The 22,891-nt window shown below is 49.9% G+C and overlaps 1 protein-coding gene across 5 annotated transcripts in view; it reads left to right on the top strand.

The window, feature by feature from the left end:
- UNC13C (unc-13 homolog C) overlaps positions 1-22,891 on the top strand; it is a 56,083-nt gene that overhangs the window by 31,626 nt on the left and 1,566 nt on the right. For all 5 annotated transcript variants that reach the window (XM_081965080.1, XM_081965083.1, XM_081965081.1 and 2 more), the window contains 22 exons: positions 1,214-1,383; positions 1,573-1,688; positions 2,282-2,445; positions 3,869-4,019; positions 6,327-6,395; positions 6,852-6,941; positions 7,161-7,289; positions 8,684-8,817; positions 9,226-9,311; positions 9,993-10,119; positions 10,748-10,844; positions 11,214-11,357; positions 12,536-12,613; positions 14,172-14,249; positions 16,435-16,523; positions 17,389-17,532; positions 18,032-18,155; positions 18,665-18,721; positions 19,137-19,217; positions 20,435-20,582; positions 22,157-22,249; positions 22,712-22,871. In XM_081965080.1, the coding sequence (XP_081821206.1) occupies positions 1,214-1,383; positions 1,573-1,688; positions 2,282-2,445; positions 3,869-4,019; positions 6,327-6,395; positions 6,852-6,941; positions 7,161-7,289; positions 8,684-8,817; positions 9,226-9,311; positions 9,993-10,119; positions 10,748-10,844; positions 11,214-11,357; positions 12,536-12,613; positions 14,172-14,249; positions 16,435-16,523; positions 17,389-17,532; positions 18,032-18,155; positions 18,665-18,721; positions 19,137-19,217; positions 20,435-20,582; positions 22,157-22,249; positions 22,712-22,871 (2,529 nt within the window). The remainder of the gene's footprint in view (positions 1-1,213; positions 1,384-1,572; positions 1,689-2,281; positions 2,446-3,868; positions 4,020-6,326; positions 6,396-6,851; positions 6,942-7,160; positions 7,290-8,683; positions 8,818-9,225; positions 9,312-9,992; positions 10,120-10,747; positions 10,845-11,213; positions 11,358-12,535; positions 12,614-14,171; positions 14,250-16,434; positions 16,524-17,388; positions 17,533-18,031; positions 18,156-18,664; positions 18,722-19,136; positions 19,218-20,434; positions 20,583-22,156; positions 22,250-22,711; positions 22,872-22,891) is intronic.

Genomic DNA, 22,891 nt, shown 5'->3' with positions numbered 1-22,891 from the left:
CAATTATTCATTGGGAGGAACAATTGATTGTGCAAAAACGCTGCTAATCCTGGGAGGGAGAAGGGAGCAACACCAGCCCTCTGAGGGATGAATCCATTTAGGAGCTTGGCCCTTGGACAGCATCGGTGAGGCAGGGGCAGCATAAAGAGCCCCTGAGGCAAAGGAATCCGGGACACAACAGCAGTCTGTCAACAAGAACTCTATTCTCCCAGAACTTCGTAATTCTAATGTCCTGGCCATCATTTGAACACAGAACCTTTGAGGGTCTAGGCAGCAGAGGGTCCCTGGGATTCTGCTGTGTGTGTGTGGGGGGGAGTGTTGGTTGCTTGCACTTCTCCTTCTCAAGCCTTGAAAATTCCACCTCCTCATCTTGAGAGCCATGCTTGGGGCTAAAGAAGACATGTGGCTGTTGGAAGACCAGGGGTCTAATTAATGATAACTGGCTGGAAAGAACCACAGTAATGGAGTTATTTTTGCAGTGACCTAGATTGTTCTCTGAATGTTTTTGGTAAGACAGGACATAAATTACTTTCCACAAATAAGCAAAGGCAAATTCTTTCCTCTAAGAGATCAAGAGCTAAATCCAAGCACTGCATTTTGCTCCAATTGGCTTGTCTGGATTTATTGCTTCAGATCTGTGTCAGAAAATGCAAGGAAACATTCTGACTGGTGGTGGTGGTGGTGGGGGGGGGGAGGTTTTGCTGCTTTCTGTCAGCCCAGCCCAGCCTCTCTTCAGGATTCCAGTTGTAGGCTTTCCAAACCCAGTGGTCTGGCTCTGGTTTTCTCTGGCCATATGTCCCCCAAACCTTCCTGTGTTCAGGAAGCCTCTAAATGCAATAGTTGCTTGTCAACCCCAGTCATGGTGGGCATTTGACTCCCCCCCACCCCATTTTGTGAGATGGGTCGAGTGTCTCAAAAGCTTGGACTCAATGAGTTGCCGGCCAGGCCCTTCCTGGGGTGATGTGACTTCTTGGCCAAGAGTCCTCCGCGGGGCCTTCCCTGGCCCCAGGAGAAAAGGAGCTGAATTTGGAAACCCAGCGCCTGCCCATCCTGGCCCTAGTTGGTGTTTTCATCAGCCGGGGTTTACCGTTGTGCTGGCTGTGCGTGGAGACTCCTTAACAGAGGCAGAGAAGTGGGGTGCAGACTCCTAGGGAGCAGGGGAAGGGGATGCTTCTTGGCCAGCCCCTGAGCTTTCCCTGCTTTTCCTTTGCAGTGAATGCCACAATTCAACAGACCGAATAAAGGTCAGAGTTTGGGATGAAGACGATGATATTAAGTCACGAGTGAAGCAGCATTTCAAAAAAGAATCAGATGACTTTTTGGGACAAACTATCATCGATGTGAGAACTCTGAGTGGGGAAATGGACGTCTGGTACAACCTGGGTAGGTGATTTCTGTCCCTGAAAGGAATCCAGCCCTTTTCTCACAGCACCCACAACATTCGGGCAGGCGTTTTTTTCCTGGAATCCTAGAGAACCTGACTTTCCCAACCCTCGGGGCACCCTTCTTCTTTCTTCCCTTCCTGGTCTTCCTGGCCATAGCCAACGTGTCCCATTTCTTGTTATTTGCTAGATAAGCGCACTGATAAATCTGTGGTTTCTGGGGCCATTCGGCTGAAACTCAATGTTGAAATCAAAGGAGAAGAGAAAGTCGCACCGTATCACATGCAGTACACCTGCTTACATGAGGTACGTGGTAGGAATGGCTTTCTCCATGGCACATCTCCATGGAGAGTCCTTGCAGTCATGTGCCATTAGGGTTTCCCTGTGTCTGAGAAGAGGCAGTGGGTGGAAATGAGTCAGGTTGCTCTTCTGAGGGTTATAGGTTATAGAGTAGGTGGGAGGAAGCAGCATTTCACCTGAGTATGAAGAACTGCTGGGGTAGACAACAGCTGGAGGTGGCACTGCTGAACCTCACTGCAAAGCCAAGGGGCCAAAGCCTTCCCTCCCATCTCCTCACAGCACTCCAGCAAAGTGCCGGAGAAGCAGAAGAGAGGAGCCCTTCCTCTGTTAAAGGAGGGGACCCTGCAGCCATTCTTGGTTGCCCCTGGTCTGGAATGGTGGTGCTATTGCTGCCATAGGGCAGAAGTCTCAAGGATGGTTGGAAACTGGAGTGCTTTCCCCCAAGTGCCCAGGATAAGGATTGAGGGTGCCAATCACACTTCTAGCACAACAACAAAAGAAGAGATGAATGAAAACTTAAGCATAATATGATTCTATCTTCTCTGATAGTAGCCAGAAATTAAAATTTCCGGTTGAAATGAAAAATGTGTTTCTTTCAGAGCCTCTTCCACTACTTGACTGAGGTGAAAGCAGGTGGAGCTGTTCAAATCCCAGTTATCAAAGGAGAGGACGCCTGGAAGGTCTACTTTGATGATGCTGCACAAGAAATTGTTGATGAATTTGCAATGCGCTACGGAGTCGAAAATATCTACCAAGCAATGACGTAAGTAGCATTCTATCTCCAATCTGGGCTTAGTGGACTGTCCCCAGGTTTTTCCTAAGGCTTCTCTTTAGCGAGAACAGCTGACTATTTCAGACTGCCTTAGGCTCCTACCAGGGGCTTGGTTTGGAAACCCCTGGCAGAAGAGCGCAAAGCCTGCGCAGTCACAGCGGGACACTGTAGATGTGGAAATGAAGATTTCTTTCCTCTGATCGCCAGCTGCTCCCTTTAGGCCAAACTGTTTGGTATCCTCCCTTCAGGATCCCAGATCCCCCAGTGGCCCAGTCCAGAGGACAATGCTATCCAAGCTAGGGCACAAGGTAGCATTCAAAGTGTGAAGGTGTCGGGGGGGGGGGGGCTGTATCTCACTGATCTTGCTGCAAGGCTATGGCAGGCCTTGTCAGCTGCTCACTGGGGCAAGGTCATAATGCTGTCACCTGGACAGATCAGAAAGAAGCTTGTGCTGAGAACATCCATTTGACAGAGAGATGTCCAGAGCGGGAAGCATTGGCCAATGTTCCCTAGCCTGAGCAAGACCTCTCTATCCAGCTCATTTGCAGAGCTCTCTGTACGTTTATAGAGTGAGGGTGGCTGTTCCCATTAGAAGCAAAGAAGAAGGCAACATTGAAATTCCAGTTCATGTTCTCATCTTCTTCAAGAAGATGAAATAGAAACTGTTTCTATTTCATCTTGATGGTTCTCAACAGGTAGGAATTCATGATGTCCACACACACAGCCCTCATTGTTGGAATTTCAGGGAGACCAGCAAGGCAAAGTTTGCCTGCCTCCCATTTGAGAAATGGGTTTCGACACACCAAATTATTTTATTTCAGTATTGGAGCCCTGCTTCTGAATGACACCTTTTAGCTGTGCCCAGGAGAAAGATAACGCTCTTTGTAAAGGCTTTCTTGTTTTTAAATCCATTTTAATTTCTACAGTGCAGCCAAGCCCCTCCTAATCAGCGCTTCCACCAAGGGCATTGGCTGCCTGCAGGAGGCAGACCCATCTTGCCCAAAGACAGCCTTTGTTAGGGTTTGGCCTTTGAATGCTGGTGCCTGATCCGAGATGAGAAAGAGACACACATCCTGGCCCCTGCTGTGCTTGTGAATGGGTTTCTCTTGGGTGCTCAGTGACTGAAAGGCAGCCTTAGGTAGACCTGCTGCCCTGGGGGATATGGGCTGAGACATGGGGCCCAGGCAGCCTGCTCATAGGCCATCCTCTGGCCAGGTCTACTCAGAGAATAAGCAGGTCTTGACCCAAAGCCCTGCAGGGGAGAATTTTCAAGAGCCGGGAGTAAGAACAATATTGGAGAGCTCCAACAGACAGCTGTGCTTCAGGGGCCTAGGGTGCTTAAGCCCTTGGGTCTTGCTGCTAAGAGATACCTGGCACCTCTGGATAGCAGCCCCACCCTTCGTTTGTCTTTCAGGCACTTCTCTTGCCTGTCTTCCAAGTACATGTGCCCTGGCGTTCCATCTGTTATGAGCACTTTGCTAGCCAACATCAATGCTTTTTATGCTCAAACCACAGCCACCACCAGTGTCTCTGCTTCTGATCGATTTGCTGCCACTAACTTTGGGGTAAGTGCGATTTTCCTCTACAGCTCCTCAGTCAGTATTCCAGTTTATGAATACAGAAAAGTTTCTTTTTTCCCTAAGCTCTAAGATTAATTAAAAACTCATAGAAAACAGTCCTACGCTTTTCATCCATGAAAATACATCATTTTACTAGGATCAATTCAGTTAACCCTAAAAGATTCAGTCCTGTTTCCTGAAAGAGTTTGTCCTGGTCTTAAGAATGCCCCTTCCAGTGCCTTGTAGAAGTGCAATGATGAAGCTATGATTTTATGCATTGTCTCTCTGAGGGAGAAATCCTTTTCCTTTGGGTATGTTTATGTCTTTTAGAAAAAAAATTTCTCTTTTCAGGGTGACTCTCTGTTCTTTCCGCCCCTGCTGAATGTGGCAGAAACCTGCCTTTCCCGCAAGAGGAGGGTAGAGTGAGAAAGACAGACAGACAGACAGACAGACACACACTCTTAGGGTCAGGCAACATTAGGGAAAGTGGGGCCTTGGGGAGCTCGGCAGTCACCGGACCCTGATCTTTCATAGGGCAAGAAGAGCCCCATGGTTGTTGAGTGGGGGGGTGGAAGAGGGAATGCTTGCTGGTCCTGCAATTGATCAATCCCTTTATCAATCAATAGAATACAATCAATTAGTTAACAGCTTTAGGTCATGGAGAAGCCACAATGGCCCGAAGTTAAACTCAGGGAAATAAACATGGGCTATTCTCACGCGTTCTAAGGACATGTATGCAGTTCCAAAACTCGCTTGCTCATTGCAATGTGTAAGATGCGTGAATATAAAGAGTTTGCAAACACTGATTTTAGAGATTTGATTCAAAAGTGATTTGTGTGGGGGTGGGTTAGGGTGGAGGGTGGGGTAATATATATGCATAATTAAACTAGAAGATGGGATTAATGAAATATTGTTATTTTAAGAGAAATTTATATTATGATTTATATATGTTTAATTAACTTAGAAGATGGGATTAATGGGCTATTGTTACTTTAAGAGAAACTTATATTATGTTTGTTGGGAGGTGAGGGGGTATAATATGTGAATGAGTAATCTATTTTAAGATGGGGGAGGGGAGGGGGTAAAGTATTTAGTATAATATTTGAATGATAAATTTTTTGGGGGGGGTTGGGGGGAGGGGAGGGGGCATAGCATCTGTATGAGATTTACATTGTATGGTGGGGGGGTTAAAAGGGGAAAAATTTGTTTGTATAAAACTTTTTCAATAAAAAAAAAGTGATTTGTGTTTTGAAATCTAATCAGACGTATCTATTGGGAGATGTACAGAAATGGCTTTAATGTTATTCCACTTGAATTGGTTCGATTATCAAATTGGTTCACCAATGCAAATCGAAAAAGATGTTTCCAGTCAGATGATGCCTGATTCACCTCTTACTATTAAAATTTATTTCTTGCCAAATAAAAAGTTTTAGCGTAAGAGCAGAGACTTCCTAGAAATCATGATGTCATGGCACCTCTGTGAAAATACAACCTTAGATCTCAGTAGGGCAGAAATGAACTCTTGTAACTGATGCAGAAGCTTCTGGAAGGGAAGGAATGCTCTTCCTTCTTTGTGGTTCAGCAGGTTGGCCAACCCCCTTTATCTCAGAAACAGTTGGCAGGCAGCCCCCCAGATGTCAGCCCTCTCAGAGGCTGCTTTCATTGCTTGCGTTGGCGCAGTTCGCTTCCTTTCTGGCTGATCACCCTGGATCACGTGGGGACAGGCTGGTTGAGAACGAGCAAGTGATCTCGCAGGCATGAAAGAGGAGAGCAGTTTCTTCTGTGCCTGCCCAGGCTGAACCCCGAGGAAGATGCCCTGGTTGGGAAGGCCTTCTCTTGGCTGCTTACCTTCTCTAGCATTGCAGCAGGCAGGGGCATGCAGAGTGCTGAAGAGGCACTTTTCCTCTAAAGGACCACCTTTTAACCAGAGCCTGAAGGCAGCTGCGATTTTAGGAAGTTCTTCCTTCAGCCTGACCATTGGGTGGGGAAAATAGGAGGCATCTGCCTGAGCTTTCCCGGAGGCCCCCTGCTGCTCCCGACCTTGACTACTGACTCAGGATTTTGTTTCTCCAACCACTGCCTTAACCAACTACACAGCCAGCAGACTCGTTTCCACAAAAGAGGCTGGCATAGCAAGGAAGATGGCACTTGTCAGTGGAATTGGGGTGGGTGGTCACGTCTGTTGTTTTCCAGGCCGGCTCTTCCTGGGGATAGCAGGATAGAGCACGCCCTCCTGGGGGCTCCTAATCAGTAGACCACCACTATAGCCCTCTCCTCAGCTGGTTCTGACAGCTCCGTGTGTTTACCATGCAGAGAGAAAAGTTCATCAAACTCCTTGATCAGTTGCACAATTCCTTGAGGATTGATCTCTCTAAATACAGGGTAGGTATGTTTTCCTTCTTCCAAAGCACGTAGGTATTTCTGCCTAGGAGGCTGCAGCCCCTCCCCACTCTCTGGAGAACCAGCCATTTCGACCGAAGCCCAACTCAGGCAGAGGGCAGCCCCGTGATGGAGTAGCTTGTGAGCCAGGTCACGCTGGCTCTCAGCAGTCTTGTCTTCCACTCTGCCCCAGTTATTCTGCCTGGCACCTGAGAGGCCTTGCACTCTTAGCTCTTTCCCTTCTTCAGGGAGAAAGCAGACAGTTGATTATGGGGAGGAGCGTGATTTGGGGCTTTTATCAAGAAGTGTGGGTGGAGCCTGGGGCAGTTCTTCCATCCCACTGTTGATGGGCACGGTGGGCTTCTCCCCCTGGCTAAAGGGTCCGTCTGCCTGGACCCCTCCTTGGCCGCCTGCCATACAGAGAGTTTTTATATTTCTTGTTTCTCTACTCACCTACAGGACAATTTCCCTGCCAGCAGTCCAGAGAGGCTTCAGGACCTAAAATCAACTGTCGATCTCCTGACAAGCATTGCATTTTTTCGCCTGAAAGTAAGTTCAGCTCCCTCCTAGATGTTTACATTTCAGAATCTAAATCCAGGACATTTCCAGAATTTTTATGTTGGCTTTAAACTTTGAATAAAGCCAGTGGAAGGAAAGGGAACCATTTCCTTGCAGCTGGAGACCTCCCACGTTTGGTAAGTTGCCAAAACTGTAATGGCTGCAAACAGTGGAGAAAGCCATCAGTCAGTTCTGTGCCTCTCTGCCCAGGTTCTAGAGCTGCCGGGTCCCCCTCGAGCCAGCACCGTTGTGAAAGACTGTGTCCGGGCCTGCTTGGATTCCACCTACAGATATATTTTTGATAACTGCCATGACCTGTATGCTCAGTTAATGGACCAGGTGAGTGGCTTCTTTTGCTCAGGAGGCCTCAGGTGCACTTAGAGGGAGGTTGGTCCTGTCCTACCTTTACAGCAGGTTTAAAGACCATGAAAAACAGGAGATTGGCAACTAAATTATCCATAATGGAAGATCAAAGAGTGGGGCAGCGTTTCTCCCAGGGTCCTGCTCAGTCTATTGAACTCTAATGGTCTTGGTCAGGGGTGTCAACTCAAGGCCTGGGGGCTGGATCCGGCCCATGGGATGCTTAGATGTGGCCCCCAGGGCCCCCCTAGAAACAGCAAAGGACGGGCTTGCGGTGCCTCTGCCAGGGAAAACGGAGCTTGGGAGTGCTACACGCGGCCCTCCCAAGCATCATTTTCCCTGGCAGAGGGTTGGAGGAGGCCGTTGCAGCTGCAAACGGAGCTTGGAAGCCCATTTTCGCTGGCAGAGTACTCAGGCCACCACAAGCGCCCCCGACACTGATGTTGAGCTAGCCATGCCCACCCTGGCCACACCCACCTTGGCCCCCCAAGGTCAAACACAACCCTGATGCGGCCCTCAATGAAATTGAGTTTGATGGTTCTTTGGTTGGACTGTTTACCATTAGCTTGTTTGGCAACTCTCAGCCTGTCACTCTGACAAATCCGCCATCAATAAACACATAGACATAAATAAAATCTACATGCAATGGAGATGGGTGGTCTAGAAATATGAAACATAACTCAATAAATATTATGCAAAAGGATCAACAAAAAAGCCAGAAATGAACGAAAAACCGCAAACTCTTCAATACCTAGATGAGCATAGATTAACACCAAGATTAACATCAGACCAGCAATCAAGAAGTAAACAAAACTCCAATCAAGTTAACAGCCCAACCAAAGAACCATCAACACCAACAGTGCAAGCCACTACAATATAAACCAAGAGCCTTCCAGTGCTGATGAAGTTTCATAGTGAGGGTCATGAAACATCTGCAAGAAAACCACCAAGCTCAGAAAGCACCAAGGAGCCCTTGAGAAATGCTGGGAAAGGCACATGGAAAGTGGGTGGATGGTGGCACCATTAGATGACCTGAAGAATCAGGTTTGGGAAAGACCATCTTGGAGAAAATTCTATTGATGTGATTGCGAGGAGGCAACATGGTGCATAACCAGCCAGGAACAGCCCTGTAACAAGCAGCTGGGTGACTTCCTCGCCTAAGATGAGAACTCTGCCTCAAGAAAGGAAGTTTCTGAGCAGACATAAAGTGCTTATGCAGAGATCCTTTTAGAGATGTTCTTTTGGGGCGGCCAGAGGTGGGGGAGGAGGAGTTGCCAAGAACAGCAATCCTGGAAAGTGTTTTCTGCAGGGCTTTTGCCAAGCGCTGGAAATGAGAATCTCAGATGCAGCATTTTCCTCATTTTGGCCAACAGGGTAAGAAGCAAGATATTCCTCGGGAGGAACAGGGTCCAACGATTAAGAATTTGGATTTCTGGACCCAGCTCATTACCCTGATGATCACCATCATTGATGAAGACGGAGCTACCTACACTCCTGTCCTGAACCAGTAAGGCGAGAAAGGCCAACCTTCCTGAGCTAAGATCCCTCAACTCCCTTCCAATCGCCTCCAACTTCATGTTGTAAGCCAAGGCTTTTCTGCAACTTACTCCAGTGTATTGGGGGTCCTTCAGAATACCTAACCTTGCACCCTCCCGAGGGGAGGATTAGGCAGCAGTTCCCTAGGCAGCAGTTCTGCTTCTTTATTCTTAGGTGATCCCTCCTTCATGGCTGCCAGAGGAGCCCTGCAGTCACTTTCTGGGCACCCCTCTTTTGGCCCTGCAAAGCTTCCCTGGTGTCTCCACTCTGCCCAGGCTGACTTAAGATGTCAGATTTTCAAGCTGGGAAGGATCAAGAAGCCAGAAAGGGTTGCTCTGCTGCCGGAAGAGCTGATTGTGCCCTGCTTGACTTCTTGCAGGTTCCCCCAGGAGCTGAGCATGGGCAAAATCAGCGCAGAGGTCATGTGGGTCCTCTTTGCACAGGATATGAAGTTTGCTCTGGAAGGTAAGGGGAGCAGCGGGGTGGTCAGGCAGGTTGCAACTTCAGGGTGTGCAGGAGGAGGAGAGGCAGTTCCACTCAGCCCCAATCTCTTCTCTTTCTGGAGAGAGCCTTTGAAGGTGTTTGGCTTCCCCTCCAAAAACAATAGATGTAACAGGAGGTGGAAGGAGATGATAGGGAAACAGACAGTGTGGTTAGTATTAGGTTTCCGATGAAGCAAAATGCCCACCTGAAGGAAATATATCTCTCCATGCTAGCAATAGATCTGGTGAGAAGAGAGGTTGACTTCAACTTGGGGCTTTCAAAAACCACATAGAAGTTGTTTGCCGTAGTTGACAAGAACTTTGGACGGCAGAGAGATGAAGGACAACTAGGTCCCAGTCTACTCAAAAGGTGGTTGGATTGAGCACTTCTGAGAGCAAAATGTAGAATCCTTGGCCAGCTCTCTGCCCTCATCAAGTGCAGCTCCTGGCGAGCCTATGGGCCCAGTTGGGGAAGAGGAATACTGTGAACATTCGCTTACCCCAGGTAGTGGCTCACTTACTCAGGATATTAAGTTAAGCAGCTACCAGTTGTGAAAGTCCAATATGATTTATTTTCTGGAGCCAAAATGTATGCCAGGAGACCATAATCTTACTTATAGCTGCAGCTTTATTAAATCTTTGTTTTGTCTTGTGTCCATTACAGAACATGAAAAGCACAGGTTATGCAAGAGCACAGACTATATGAATTTACACTTCAAAGTGAAATGGTTTTATAATGAATATGTGCAAGAGCTCCCCTCATTCAGAGACACGGTGCCTGAATACTCTCTGTAAGTGTAGTGGGGATGGGGGTTGCATGGGGAATGGGAGGGCTGGACTGAGCTTTCATTTCCAAGTTGAACACAGACTCCATTCAATCTTCAGCTCAGCCTTGAAATTGGAACCCCTTAAAACTGGTGTGCATTTAGAACTCAAAGAAGCCCAACCCCTTTCCTTGATCCCTCATTTCCCACAAAGATGCCATGGAGAAATCATGGTTGATTTTTCCATCATTGCACTGAAGAGAAGGTAGTTGGGAGAGATTCTCCAAGGGAAAAGGGCAGCAGACCAGGTGATCAATCCAGTTCTCATTGTTGCAGGAGGCAGATTCCTGGCCTTCACTTCTGCATGGCATTTCCTTTTTCAGACCATTTCCCCCCAAAACGTCAGGTGCAGTTTCTTGCTATTACCATTTACAGAATAAATGAAAGAGCCACTAAACTAACCTGATTTCTACCCCAATTTGCAAAAGACAGTTCTCTTATCTATGTGCCATTGTGGTGGAAAGGAGCAAGAGGATGCACCCATTTACACCAGCACAATCCATTCTCCTCTGTCTTAATGTGAACTTAGTAGAATCTGGTTTTAAGACAAAAGACTGCCTGGAAAAGCCACCCACACGTGTGTGTCCATTCCTAGGTGGTTTGAGCCATTTGTCATGCAGTGGCTAGACGAAAATGAGGACGTCTCCATGGAATTCCTCCACAGCGCATTGGGAAGGGACAAGAAAGACGGGGTGAGCAGCATCAAAAAGTGAAGCCCAAAACCCCCACCGCCCTAATCCTTGCTGGATGTTGCCAGCCCTTTTCCCATAAAACGAGAGCGGGGAACTAGAACTATCAGGAACCGTGGCCTGGTCCCACAAAAGGGAAAGGAGGTGCTGTTGTATCAGCCAACGTCGCTGAGTAGAAAGGTCTCTTGAGTGGTCACCGCATTGCAGCCTCTCTAAGCGATAGACTTTGGGGTGATTTCCAAGGCCCTCTTTCCGCAGATCCAGTCCTGCAGGACTGCTATCCTGAAGCGACAGCGCAGCCCCATCCTTGAGAAGCAGCTCCTCCCGCCAGGCTTCTGCACAGCATGTCTTTGTTTCTTCTTCTCCCTGCAGTTCCAGCCCACATCGGACCACGCCCTCTTCTCTTGCTCCGTGGTAGATGTCTTCACACAGCTCAACCAGAGCTTTGAGATCATAAAGAAGCTGGAATGTCCTAATCCTGCAGCACTTTCTCATCTCATGAGAAAGTTTGCAAAGGTGGGTGCTCTTGTATTGTATTGTTGCCTTTATAGTGGAGCCCGAACTGCATGTGAGAGCTGGTCACAACAGAATAAAATGTATGTCCTGCTTTGAGACTTTTTTGCTTTTTGTCCCATCCAAGGGCGCTTCCTTTTTCTAGCTCTGTGGCATCTCAAAATAAATCTCAAGGCAAAAAGAATATTGTCTAAGCTAGCCGTGATCTGTCTAGAAATTCACCCATCGTTACATAAAGAATGCTTGGGGATTTCAAGAGAAGAAGTCAAAGATAGCAGCGTGATAGAACTCCCATTAAGATTCAGCAGCTGGGTAATTTCTCTGGATCCGTCCAGGCATAGAAAGCCATGGCTTTTTAATGTGGTTTCCATCCACTGGAAGAGAACTAAGATAACCAGAATATGAGAGCAAACAGGGCCAGGGATCCAGAATCCTGCTTAAATCAACTTTTCTGCTCTGTGCCCCACTCCTCTGCCCAATTCAGGTGAGGCATGGCCTCTGGGAGGCATTTTAGAGTTCTCATTAGGCCACGTGCCGTTCGTCCTGTCTCCTTTCTTCGGAAGTCACCTGCCCCATAACAGGTTCGTCTGGGCAACTTACAAGAACCAAATGAAATAAAAGCAGTCAGAGTTTACATGTAACCAAAATATAAATCAACATAAAATGTAACATTACCACTCAGAAGAAAAAAAACAAATGCAAACATATGAATTTTAACAGGAGGGGTCAAGATGAGAAGTTAGAAAAAGGCCTAAATGAACAGAAGCATCTTCACCCGATGACCCGAGAGGTGCCAGGCCAACTTTTCGAGGAAGTTCCCAGGAGTGGCCTGTCTCCATTTATTGGACTGAAGCACCCCCTTGTCTCTCTAGGAAGGGGCACCTTTAGTAAATGATTTCCCTGTGAGCTTCATCAGTTTCAGCCAGAAGAAGATATACACTTGGGGGGATCTTCTTGGAGCCTTCTTTATAAATCATTTTCCAGAAACTGGTCTTTAGAATACATGAAGTTCTAAGAAGGTCAAGATGACAGCCATCTGCCTAGGAAGGATGCAAAGGTCTTTGGGGTCTTCTGAGGGCGAAGATTTAGCTTTCTTTCCTCCAACTTCAAGAGTGGCCCAGATGGTGTAATATTTTAGAATAGGAGCACTGTTCCACAGTAATGTGTTTCTTTTGTTCTAGATAATCCACAAAGTGCTTATTCAGTATGCTGCAATTATAACAAAGGATTTCAGTTCTTACTGTGATAAGGAAAATGTGGTGAGCAAAGATTGATTGCTACTTTTTCAAATTTAATACTGTGTTTTGTAACCATTGTATGATCAATAGGGAATCGAAGACCCCAAGGGGAATGGGGTGGAGGACAATTGTCTGCTCTCCTTTGTTGTGTAGTGATCCGGTTTGTGCTCTGCAAATGGCTTCCTTGGTATTCTGAGATCTCTTCTTTTACTGATCAGTAGCCCAAAAGGCAGTTTTGCAGGCTAAGGGAGCCACCAGAGGCCCTTCACAACACCCAGCCTAAGCCAGGCCCAGCCTTGCCATAGCAATGGTCGCGGAGTCCACAACTCCTAGGCATGGCAATCCTTTCTCCCCAAAATAATCTGTTGAAGGCACCTCCTCCCAAAGCTTAGTGGAAACACTACCAACTTCCCTGCCACAAAGTCCACATGAAGACAGAAGTGATGCTAAATACAAAAGCAGCAGGAAACAATTTGAGTTTGGAGAAGCCAACTGAGATTAATCTGAGGCCAATTGGAGGAGTGGGGGGGGGGTGTTGCCAGAAAAACAAGGCCCAGTTGATGTGAAGGAGACCCAAGAACCCAGGATTTCCTAAACTGACATGTCAGTCAAGGAATTACTGAGTGGTACGGCCCATCCTCCAGCCATGTTTCAGGAAGTCTGGATTCCTGACTCTTCCTTTCTAAAAAGTGGAAGGATTGTCTTGGCCTGATGTTTCACGGCAGTCTCCTAATTTTAGCACTGGGCTCATTTTCACTTTCTCCCCAGCACAGAAATTTGTCACTTGGTACATCAGCAGACACAGCTGTCTGGTGGGTGGAGAACCAGATGATTTTCCCTATCAGTCTTCGGAGGACTCCATGACACGCAGCACTAGGGTGGCTCCAGAAAAAGGATGGGTTGTTTTTCAGTACCCAAAGTTGTTTTCCTACCATGGACAGAAGGCATCAATATGGTTGCCAGGATTGGCAGAATAATCCCTAAAAAAGTAGAGAACCTCTCTTCTTCCCAGGTGCAATACCGGTTTTGTCATGGGGATGGAGAACATTCCTTTGGTCACCTTCCACTCTCTTTGTCCTCTTGAATTTCCTTTTGGATGTCCTTATTCTGCTTTTCAGTCCCATCCCTGGAAGGAAGGGACAAGGGGAACTAGCTTTTGGGATGCCTACCATCCAGCATAGAAAATAGCCATGATGATACGTTCCAAGCTCTGCTTAGCTGGCAGTCAAAGAGGCAGGCTCAGTGGCAGGGAAGCAGAGGACCAGATTGATGTGCCCGGGGGTGGAGATTGCCAGGGAGAGAGAAACGGCACTGAAGCCGAGCTGATCCCTCGGAGGGGAGAGGGAGGTCTTTTCTTCTGAGAAAGACTTGGCCAAATAATGTGCGAAGAACAGGCCGGCTTTTTGCCGCCAACACGCACCTCTTCTTTCCAGCACCTCATTCGATCGGGTGGCTTACAGACCTCCAGGTGGCCTTTGAGGACTCCTAAACCAGCCATTTGGCTCCTTTCTTGTGATCTCTTTTGGCCAGTCAGTTCTCTCCCAGCAGCTAAGACAACTTTCGTCCTTGTGGTCTCCAGCCCTGCATCTTGATGAACAACATTCAGCAGTTGCGAGTACAGCTTGAGAAGATGTTTGAAGCCATGGGTGGGAAGGAGGTGAGTGCCGGCTGCCACGTTCAACTGAACACTAAACTCTTCCCAAGCATCGGGCCACTAAGGAGAGAAAGGGGCACAGCACTGGCCATAGAGAGGGAGTGGCTGACAGATGTTGAGTAGGCCTGGCCCTAAGTCTTCTTGGGTTCCATGCCTGCAGACCATGGGGCAGAGTACCCGCCTTGGCTGTGCTGAAGCCAGGGGCTTCTCTTCCTCCAACAGAACGGGAGCCCTTCACCTTGTTTCATTTTGGCTCAACAATAGGAGGCTGAAGGCAGCTCCTCCCCGTTTGTTTCTTCTGGAGAGATGTCAGATCTGGAGTTTTTGTCACAGAGGGGGGGGGGGGCGCTAAACAGTTTGAGGGCCCCCTCATTGCTAGTGTTTCTATTTGGAGGAGTGAGGGGGAAAATGGCCCCATTTTGCCTTTTCAAGTCTTACAACTGCAGAGAAGAAGAGATCTAGAGTCATTGGCCCCTTCCCACTGCCGTGATGCCAGGAGACTTCCCTGCCAAAAGGGCTGGTCCTCTTTCCTGGCCAAAAGCTGAGGGAAAGATATGATGCCAGCCCAGAGCTGCACCCCAGTTCCCAATTCTTCTTCTGCTATGCCCTGCCATGGGGCAAGCGAGGGAGATCCGCCCAGTAAGCAAGTTCATCCGCCTGTCTAGGTTAACATTCTCTGGGCACCTTGCATGTCATGGATTTGTACCCAGTCCTGCCAGTCACAGCTCGGGGCGGGGGAGTGGGTGTGGGTGTGTCCATGTTTGTCTGTAATGTGTCATCCTGTCTTTGTCTACTGCCTTTAATTTGCCATCCTTGAGAAGAAGCAAGAAGGCAAACACTTTTCCTATGAGGTTTGTGATGTTGTCATGTGTCCTGTTTCCAGCCACTTGTTTGGGGTGCAGAAGAGTTGCGTGGGCGAGGTCCGTGGGTCTCTGTGTGAAAGGGGCGCCTGCAGAGATGTGCAGTCATTTGAAAGATCCTCCTGGCTGCCCAGGGTGTGCACTTATTTTTCTGTAGGCAGAAAATGGGCACCTGGGTGCAGAGGATGAGGCAGTTGGCTTTCAAAGTGATCTGGTAGGATTAGAAGCTGCAGGTTAATCTAAAGCTCTCGGACTCCAATTGATGGACTCCTGGAAGTGACTGGGCAAGAGGGAAGAGCCGCCTTCAGACGGGGCAGATTAAGGCCCACAACAAGAGTGTGGGGAATGGCAGCAGATGTCCACGTGCACCAGCTCCCTTGTGCTCCCTTCCACACAGACACACACGGAATGGCCTCCAGCGTGGGTTGCAGCATTTCCAGGATGGGGACTACACTTGGTCTTCTCCCCTCTACTGTGTCCAGGCGAGAGGTGACCAGTTCCCCAATCTGCCCCAGCCTCACTAAAGGACTGCAGAACACAGCACCCCCATCTCCCTCCCCTAGGGCTCAGGAGACAAGAAGGGGCTCTCAATCCCAGCAGCAGGAGCTCCCTGGGAGAGCCTGGGCCAAGAAGCCCTTCTCCTGCAGCCACGGAGGCAGCTGCCTAAGTGCTGGCAGGGCCACGTCTATTTCAGAGTTTAGGGGGGCTGCGAGGTGCTGCCTCTGTGGCGTGCCTTGTGCCCAGGAAATGGGTAGGAGGCAGGTGGCAGCAGGCCTGTTTGAGGCACACCAGGTGCTGCCAAGTCCTGTTGGGTACAAAGCTGGCACAGTCGCAGCCTTCCTGGGCTGTCACCAACAACTGCCTCTCTGCAGTCCTTCCTGGAGAACTGGCATGGCCTCCAAGAGTTCTTTGCACACCTTCCATTGCCGGGCGCTTGGCTTCTCTCCACCATTAATGCAAAACAGCGTGGAAACTCCCTCTCGTCATCCAAGCAGCTTCAAAGAGTGGGATGGGGAGATGTGGGCTGCTCTGCGGAGCCCTCGGGGGAGGGAGCCCTGACTCAGCTGAGGGGTGGCACTTCCGGACCTTGGAGCTGTCCCCGACGGCTCCGCTTCACCTCCCCGGTGGCCCCAGAGAAGGCCAAAGGGGAAGAGGCCTAGGGACGTTTCCCTTTCAGCCCAAGAAGTGCAAGGTTCCACGTTGGTTTTCCATTAATGCTGTCTCTAATGGATGGGGACTCCATCTCTTTGCCTGCTGCTGATGCCAGCGGATGGAGGCAAGGGCGGGGGGAGGAGGAGCGACTAATCTGGCCCCTGCCTTCTTTTCAGCTGGACCCCGAGGCCAGTGAGACCCTGAAAGAGCTGCAGACCAAGCTCAGCAGCGTCCTAGATGAGCTCGGCCTGGTTTACAGCACCAGGTAAGGACAGGTTCCTTTCCAGGGGGCTCTCCTCCTCCTCCTCCTCCTCCTGTAGTTCCCCTGCTGCCTCGCCTGCTCCTTCAGCCCAGGAGACTCAAGGAGAGGACTAGAGGATTTCCAAGGTCCCTTCGAACTCTGTTAATCTAATCTAATCTGGACACCTGCAGAAAGGAAAAAGGGCAGCCCAGGGGCTCCGTTGGAGAACGGGGTCTGTGGTGTCCCCTGCCCTTCCTGCGTTTGTGGGCCTCTGAGGAGCCAAGTGGCTGTGACCAAGGGCTTCTCTGAGAGATGGAGCTTGGAGTTGAAATTAGCTTCTATTTGGTTGTGGCTGTATGGTTAGCTTCAGTCTGCATACATTTTAGATGATTTATAAGCAGCTTTTAGCATTCTGTGGTTCTGGTTTTGTTACGAGTTCAGGTGACACTGTTTCCACTGTTTCAGGCCACTTGGACTGAAAGCCTTTTGCAAAAGAGAGACACACCTTCTTTTCCTCCTTTTGCTGCTGCTGCTGCTGCTGCCACCTCTACGTCCCTGTTTCCCCCCACCCCCTTTTCTTCCCATGGATGCCAAAGGAACAGTTGTGTATCTGGAAATCTATTATTATCCATGGAATATAGTAATAATCTGACTTTTAGGAAAATCCCTTACCAGCAAAATTACTAAAACTGGAAACAGTGTAGGAAACCTGGACCAAGGCAGCTTCCTTGCTCCCCCCACCCCCCCATCCCTGGGTGACCCTGATGAGATCACTTGGTGCATTCAGAGCTGGGGAGGGGGAGGCGGGCAGCAGCAGCAAGGCCCCCAGCATGACAGAGATGGTGGTGGGCAGCAGCAGGGGCTATCTGGATCCCCTCCCCTCTCCTAGTTTCCAGCTTCTCATTGAGGAATGCGTGACCCAAATGAGCCTGGAGTTAAATCAGATGAGAGGAGACGGAGGAGCAGCAGGCAGCAACAGCGCCGTGCAGGCTGAGATCGTGCTGCGTCCCTTGATGGATTTCCTTGACAAAACGTAAGCACAGGAGGCGGGTGCCAGTGAACTGGCATGTTTGACAGATGGTGCCACAGCCGGGGAGAATGGGGGGAGGGTGGGCACTGATGCTAAGCAAGAAGCCTCTGCCCAGCACCCTCCGGATGCTCAAGCCTTCTGGATAAGGCCTTTCTGCTCCTCTAACCCTCCCTCTGTCGCTCCCTCTCCCCAACCCTCTGGCTTGGTTTGGTTGGCAGCTCCTACTGGCTACTCCTGCTCCCTTGGAAGACAAGGCTCCTCTGGGCAGAGGGAGACCCGGGCTGTCTTGCAGGGGAAAATGGCCCTCCCTCCATCGGCAGAGGGTTGGACCTCGAGCCTCTGTCATGCAGAGTTCTTTGGGAGGGGGCTGGGGAGGCACCCGTGCTTTCCCTGAGGAGGCCTCATCTGGTTTGCTGCATCTGGGGCTCCCCTGCTGGCAGATTCCCCTGGCCGACATGGACAAAATCACGACACAAGACAGAAACGGTTTGTTTCTTTGCAGCTTAAGTACCTCAGCAAAAATCTGTGAGAAGACTGTTCTGAAGCGGCTTTTGAAAGAGCTCTGGAAGTTGGTTCTGAGCAAAATAGAAAGGCAGATTGTGCTCCCACCCCTGGCAGACCAAACCGTGAGTCTCTGACCCATGGGCAGCTCCTCCTGCAATCCGCTGTAAAACATTGGCTTACAAGGGAGGTGCTCAGGTATTTAGCCCTTCACCCATGAGAAGGGCAATGTTCCAAAGATGAAGCTCCTTTTGCAAGAGGAGGAAATGGTGGATACCCTCTTTGACATTTAAAGACGAGGGCTGGTAGGGTGTGCATAGCTGGCTCCGGGGGGGGGGGGGGGGGGCTATGCCCTCCTTTTGGCCGTTGGATGTAGAGGGGGAACTGCTACTAAGGCAACAGTCAGGGGGACGTGAACCTGGGCCAAGAAAATAACAAGATTCTTCACTTGGCCTCTCTGAATGGGCTGGCAGTTCGCTCCTGGAGTGCTCAGCTAGCGGCCTTGTATTTGTGCATGGCGTCCTTCCCTTGAACACAGAGCCCGAAGGCCCCGAGACCACACTGGGCCTCCCCTGCCCCACGCCTGGAGGTGAGGGGATTGTGCCTCACCTTCCCCTCTTTGGCTTCTCCTCAGGGCCCTCCAATGATTCTCAGTGCAGCCAAAGATTTCAGCCAGCTGTCGAAGCTGAAGGTAAGTTGGTCTGGTGGAAGAGAGGGGAAGGGACGCCTGCACTTGCCTTTGAGAAAGGGGCGAGAGCCAGTCTGGCCACATGCCCCGGGGAACCCCAAAATGTAGCAGGAGAGAATGACCTCCTTTGATCCTGTTCTCCAATAACTATAGTTCAGATATAGCTTGCCCCTGAACCTGGGGGCTGATGGCCCTGGTGCAGCTTCTCTTCCTCCATCTTAGCCTGGGAAGCTTTTTCTCAGAGGCTCCAGATGCTGCAGGGAGAGTGATGTTCTCCCCTTTGATGAAAGAGGGAAGTGACCACCCTGCTGGAATATTTCCATGGAAAGAAGGCTTGTTGCAGGCATGAGGTGAAGGGTATGATCGGTGCAGGAAGATGTCTCACCTCCAGATCCTCCATTGCTGTTGTTTTTTCCAGGACCACGTCATCCGAGAAGAAGCGAAAAGCCTGACCCTCAGGCAGTGTGCAATCATGGAAGTGGTTCTGGCCACCATCAAGGTAAAGGGGCAGGAGGGCGTGCCCAGTGGGTTGGAGGTGAGGGGCAGAAGAGCAGTGAGGGTGGTGAGGGGGTAGAAGTGAGCCTGCCCCTCCATCTGTCCGGCCCCCTTGAACCTCCTGAGCCTGACGCTCTCAAGCACCAGCCCAGCAGGCTCTCTCATCCCTTGGACCTGGAAAATGGGTTGACGTGGATTTGGAAAGGCAAAAATATTTCACCATTTAAAAATGCCATCAATTAATTAGATTTCTTTTTTAGTAGCAAAAGGAGACTAAACTAACTTGGTCAGTTTAAAAACACATCAGCCAGGTCAGGACAATTGAGAAGCCTGGCAGGTTGTTTTCTGTCATCCTGTGATGAAGAGGGAAAGAGACGAAGTCTTCGTTGTGGGAAAATCTCTTTTATGTTACCTACTTTCCCCCAAGACTTTAAAAGCTGTTCTAACTCTTCATTTTGCATTATGAAATTCATTCAGTGGAAAAACATAAAATTGACCACAGGAGTTGGAAGATGTAGTAGGAATAGCAGGGAGACGGGTAGGGAAAAATTCCGTGCCTGTTCTTTTCTTTAGCAGAGAACCACAACAAATCGACAGCAGAATTCAGAGGGTTGCAAGCTAGCTTGCATAACCATTCTCCTTTGCATGAAAGCTTTTTGACTCGGCCCAGTCAAGCGCAGAGGGGCCCGTTCACAGGCCACGTGGCCCAGATGGGGGTGGGTGGAGGGAGGTGGGGAGATGGCAGTTGGGCTACTGTGCGGAGCAAAAAGCTGAATCCAACCAGCTCCGGTGTTGCAGGAAGTGCTGTTTAAAGCAAAGGAGCCAGGGACTGCTTGTGGCTGAACCATCATTCCCTGGTCAGCTGTTTCATACAAACAGGGAGGAGAGCTTTAATGGAGAGTTGAGCCTCCCTCAGATAGAATCCTACAGAAATGGGGGTTTCCTTCTTTTTCTCAGCTCTCCGTTTGGCCAGAGCATCTGGGGGGGGGGGAGAGTTTCCCCCAAACAACCCCTGGCTGAGTCAGACACAGCATGTCAGCCCCCTACCAGGTGCTTCTGGCTGTGGGCGTCTGTCGCCTTCCAAAGTAACCTTTTCTCTTAACTCCTAGTTAAGGTGATAACTTCCTAGGAGGAAAACTGGCTTCCTATGCCCAGGGCTTATTCCTCTGGGAGGGCCCGAGAGCAGGCGGATGAATTCTCATCTCTTTTGCCTTTTTTAAGCAATATTTTCATGCTGGAGGAAACGGGCTGAAAAAGAGCTTCCTGGAGAAAAGTCCAAATTTGCAGTCTCTCGTGTATGCCCTGAATTTGTACACGCAGACCACAGATGTTCTGGTCAAGAAGTTCATCAACAGCCAGGCTTCTCAAAGTGAGTGTGCTGTGACTGCACAAGCCCCTCCTTGGAGCTTCATGGCCGGCAGCCCAAGGCTTTGAGCTCGGGGGTGGAGACGGGGACGAGGGTGCTATGCAGCGCCTGGGTTCTTCCTGCTTAGCGTTGGGTGCAGATTCAGCCTGGGTGATTTGGCTTTATCTGATCTGCCTCTTCCAGCCCAACCAGAGGGATCGGGGATGCCGTGATAAAATTTTCAGTTGCTCTATGGCCAAATTGCTTATGCTTCCCCTCAGATTGCTGCAATGTTAGTAGGTTAGAGGCAAAGCTGTCACGGTTGGTTATGGTTTCATCTGTGAATGCCTTTTCCCCAGGACCCCCCTGCCCCCTCCAGAGGCGCTACGGGAACATTTGTCCACTTAGGTTACTGCCAAGAACCTATAAAGTCCTATATGACTCATGCAATTGTTAAGATGCTCTGGCTCCCCCCCCCACCCCCCGACTTTGCTTGTGGGAAGCCAGTTGGGAAGGTTACAAGTGGCTTCCAGGGGATCCACCATCACAAATACATCTCAGTTGTCAAGTGCCCAGATTTTGATCATGTAACCATGGGGATGCTTCAATGGTTGCAAGTGTGAAAACCAGTCATAGGTCACTTTTTTCCGTGCCATTGTAAGTTTGAATGGTCATTAAATGCATGGTTGAAAGTTAAGGACTACCTGTAATGAAGAAGAAGATCTCCAGGTCGCATCTGCTCCTTTAAGACCGTCTGCCCTCTTGCCTGCCAAGCTGCAGCAATGTCCAATTAATGGGGAAGCCCCCCCACCCCACCCTCAGGCAGCAGAAGAGCTGCCCCGTGGAGCTAGGAGGTATCCATGGGACCTCCTCTAAAGATCCCTCTGCCGGTGGAGCAGCCCCTAGAGCCACCCGGATCTGGAGTTCTTCCTCTGAAGTAGGCTTGGGGAAGGGAGGCATGAGGCTGCCCGAAGGACAGGCACCTTCAGTTCTGCGGCCCCGCTCCCTGTGGCATTTCAGTGGGGCTGCCACAGTTCCACAGCTGTGAAACGGTGCTGGGGAAGTCAGGTGGCCTTGCTGAAATGGCTGCAGCCACTGCAGCCTGGAGGGTGAGTTACATCTTAATCTTGAACAGGAAAAAATGGTGCTTTTGACAGGGGCCACTCTCCCCGGCCTGCCCTGCAATTCCCATCCAATATTGAAACCTCCTCTGGCAGGGAGACAACCGCTGCTTTCACTAAATCTGTCAGGACAGTGAATGGATCCCTTGGGGCATCACCCTACCAGCTTCTTGTCTCTGTGGTGATTGGCCTGAAAATCCAGTCTCCCTGGACTGAGTTCTTTCTTTCCCATCCTGTAGGGACCTTTTCACCATCCTGGTTTTAAAATATACTTACGGCAAGGAGCCCTCCAGCTCCTTCCCAATGAGGCTGGGAAGACCCAGCCGTGGATCAGCCACACGCTGAGCTGTTGCCTTCACCGCAGGCCTCTTCCAGCCAGAGCACTTGTTCACTACTTCCCATAATGCCAACATTCGGTTGTAGCCTAAGCCACACTTCTGCCACTGCCCGCAGGTCACTGTCTTCTTTCTGATGCAGGTCGAACGACGGACAACACGGTGGGAAAGATTCATCTCCAGGTGGATCTGACGACGCACCCTGCAACTGGCGAGCATAAAGTCACTGTCAGAGGTATGGTTGGCAATGCCTCCTTGTCCCAAATCCAGCCCGCCTCTGTGGAGAAGCAGGCTCCCCCAGGCAGCTGGAAAGGTCTCAAGAGGGATGAGGAAGGAGGGTGGAGCTTCCTTTTTCCTTTGTTGGAAGCCAGTTTTGTTCTCTGACCATTCAAAGCCAGGAGCCGGTGGCTGGGAAGGCCTTTAAAATGGCTGCTTTAGGAGTGGGCCATTGTGGTCATTTGCTGCCAGCACAGAAGGGTCAGCGTCTTAAGGCAGGCTGCTTGGTCAGTCATGTTGTTTGAATAAAGCAATGAGTTCAGGGCCAGCGTCATTTTGATCTCTGGCAGCTCATCCTCTCTGCCTCTCCTTTCTGGACCACTGCATGAAGTAAGATGAGGCGGAGAGGTTGAGCGAGCGGGTCCGTAAGGCGGCTGCATGGTGAGCCATATCTCCCTGCGGTCTCCATTGCTGTGTGCAGTTGTAGCCATCGAGGAGCTCGTCTGGCAGACCAGTGCCACCTTCCGCCCCTTTGTGGAGGTCTGCATCCTGGGGCCCAGCCTGAGCAACAAGCGGAGGAAGCACGGCACCAAAAGCAAGAGCAACACCTGGTCCCCGAAATACAACGAGACATTCCAGTTGTAAGTGGCTTTTGCTGCCT

The sequence above is a fragment of the Natrix helvetica genome (genome assembly GCF_964273705.1).
Source record: "Natrix helvetica genome assembly, chromosome: 12".
NCBI lineage: Eukaryota > Metazoa > Chordata > Lepidosauria > Squamata > Natricidae > Natrix > Natrix helvetica.
Note: the sequence above shows the minus strand (reverse complement) of the source record. Positions and strands in the feature narration are given on the sequence as shown.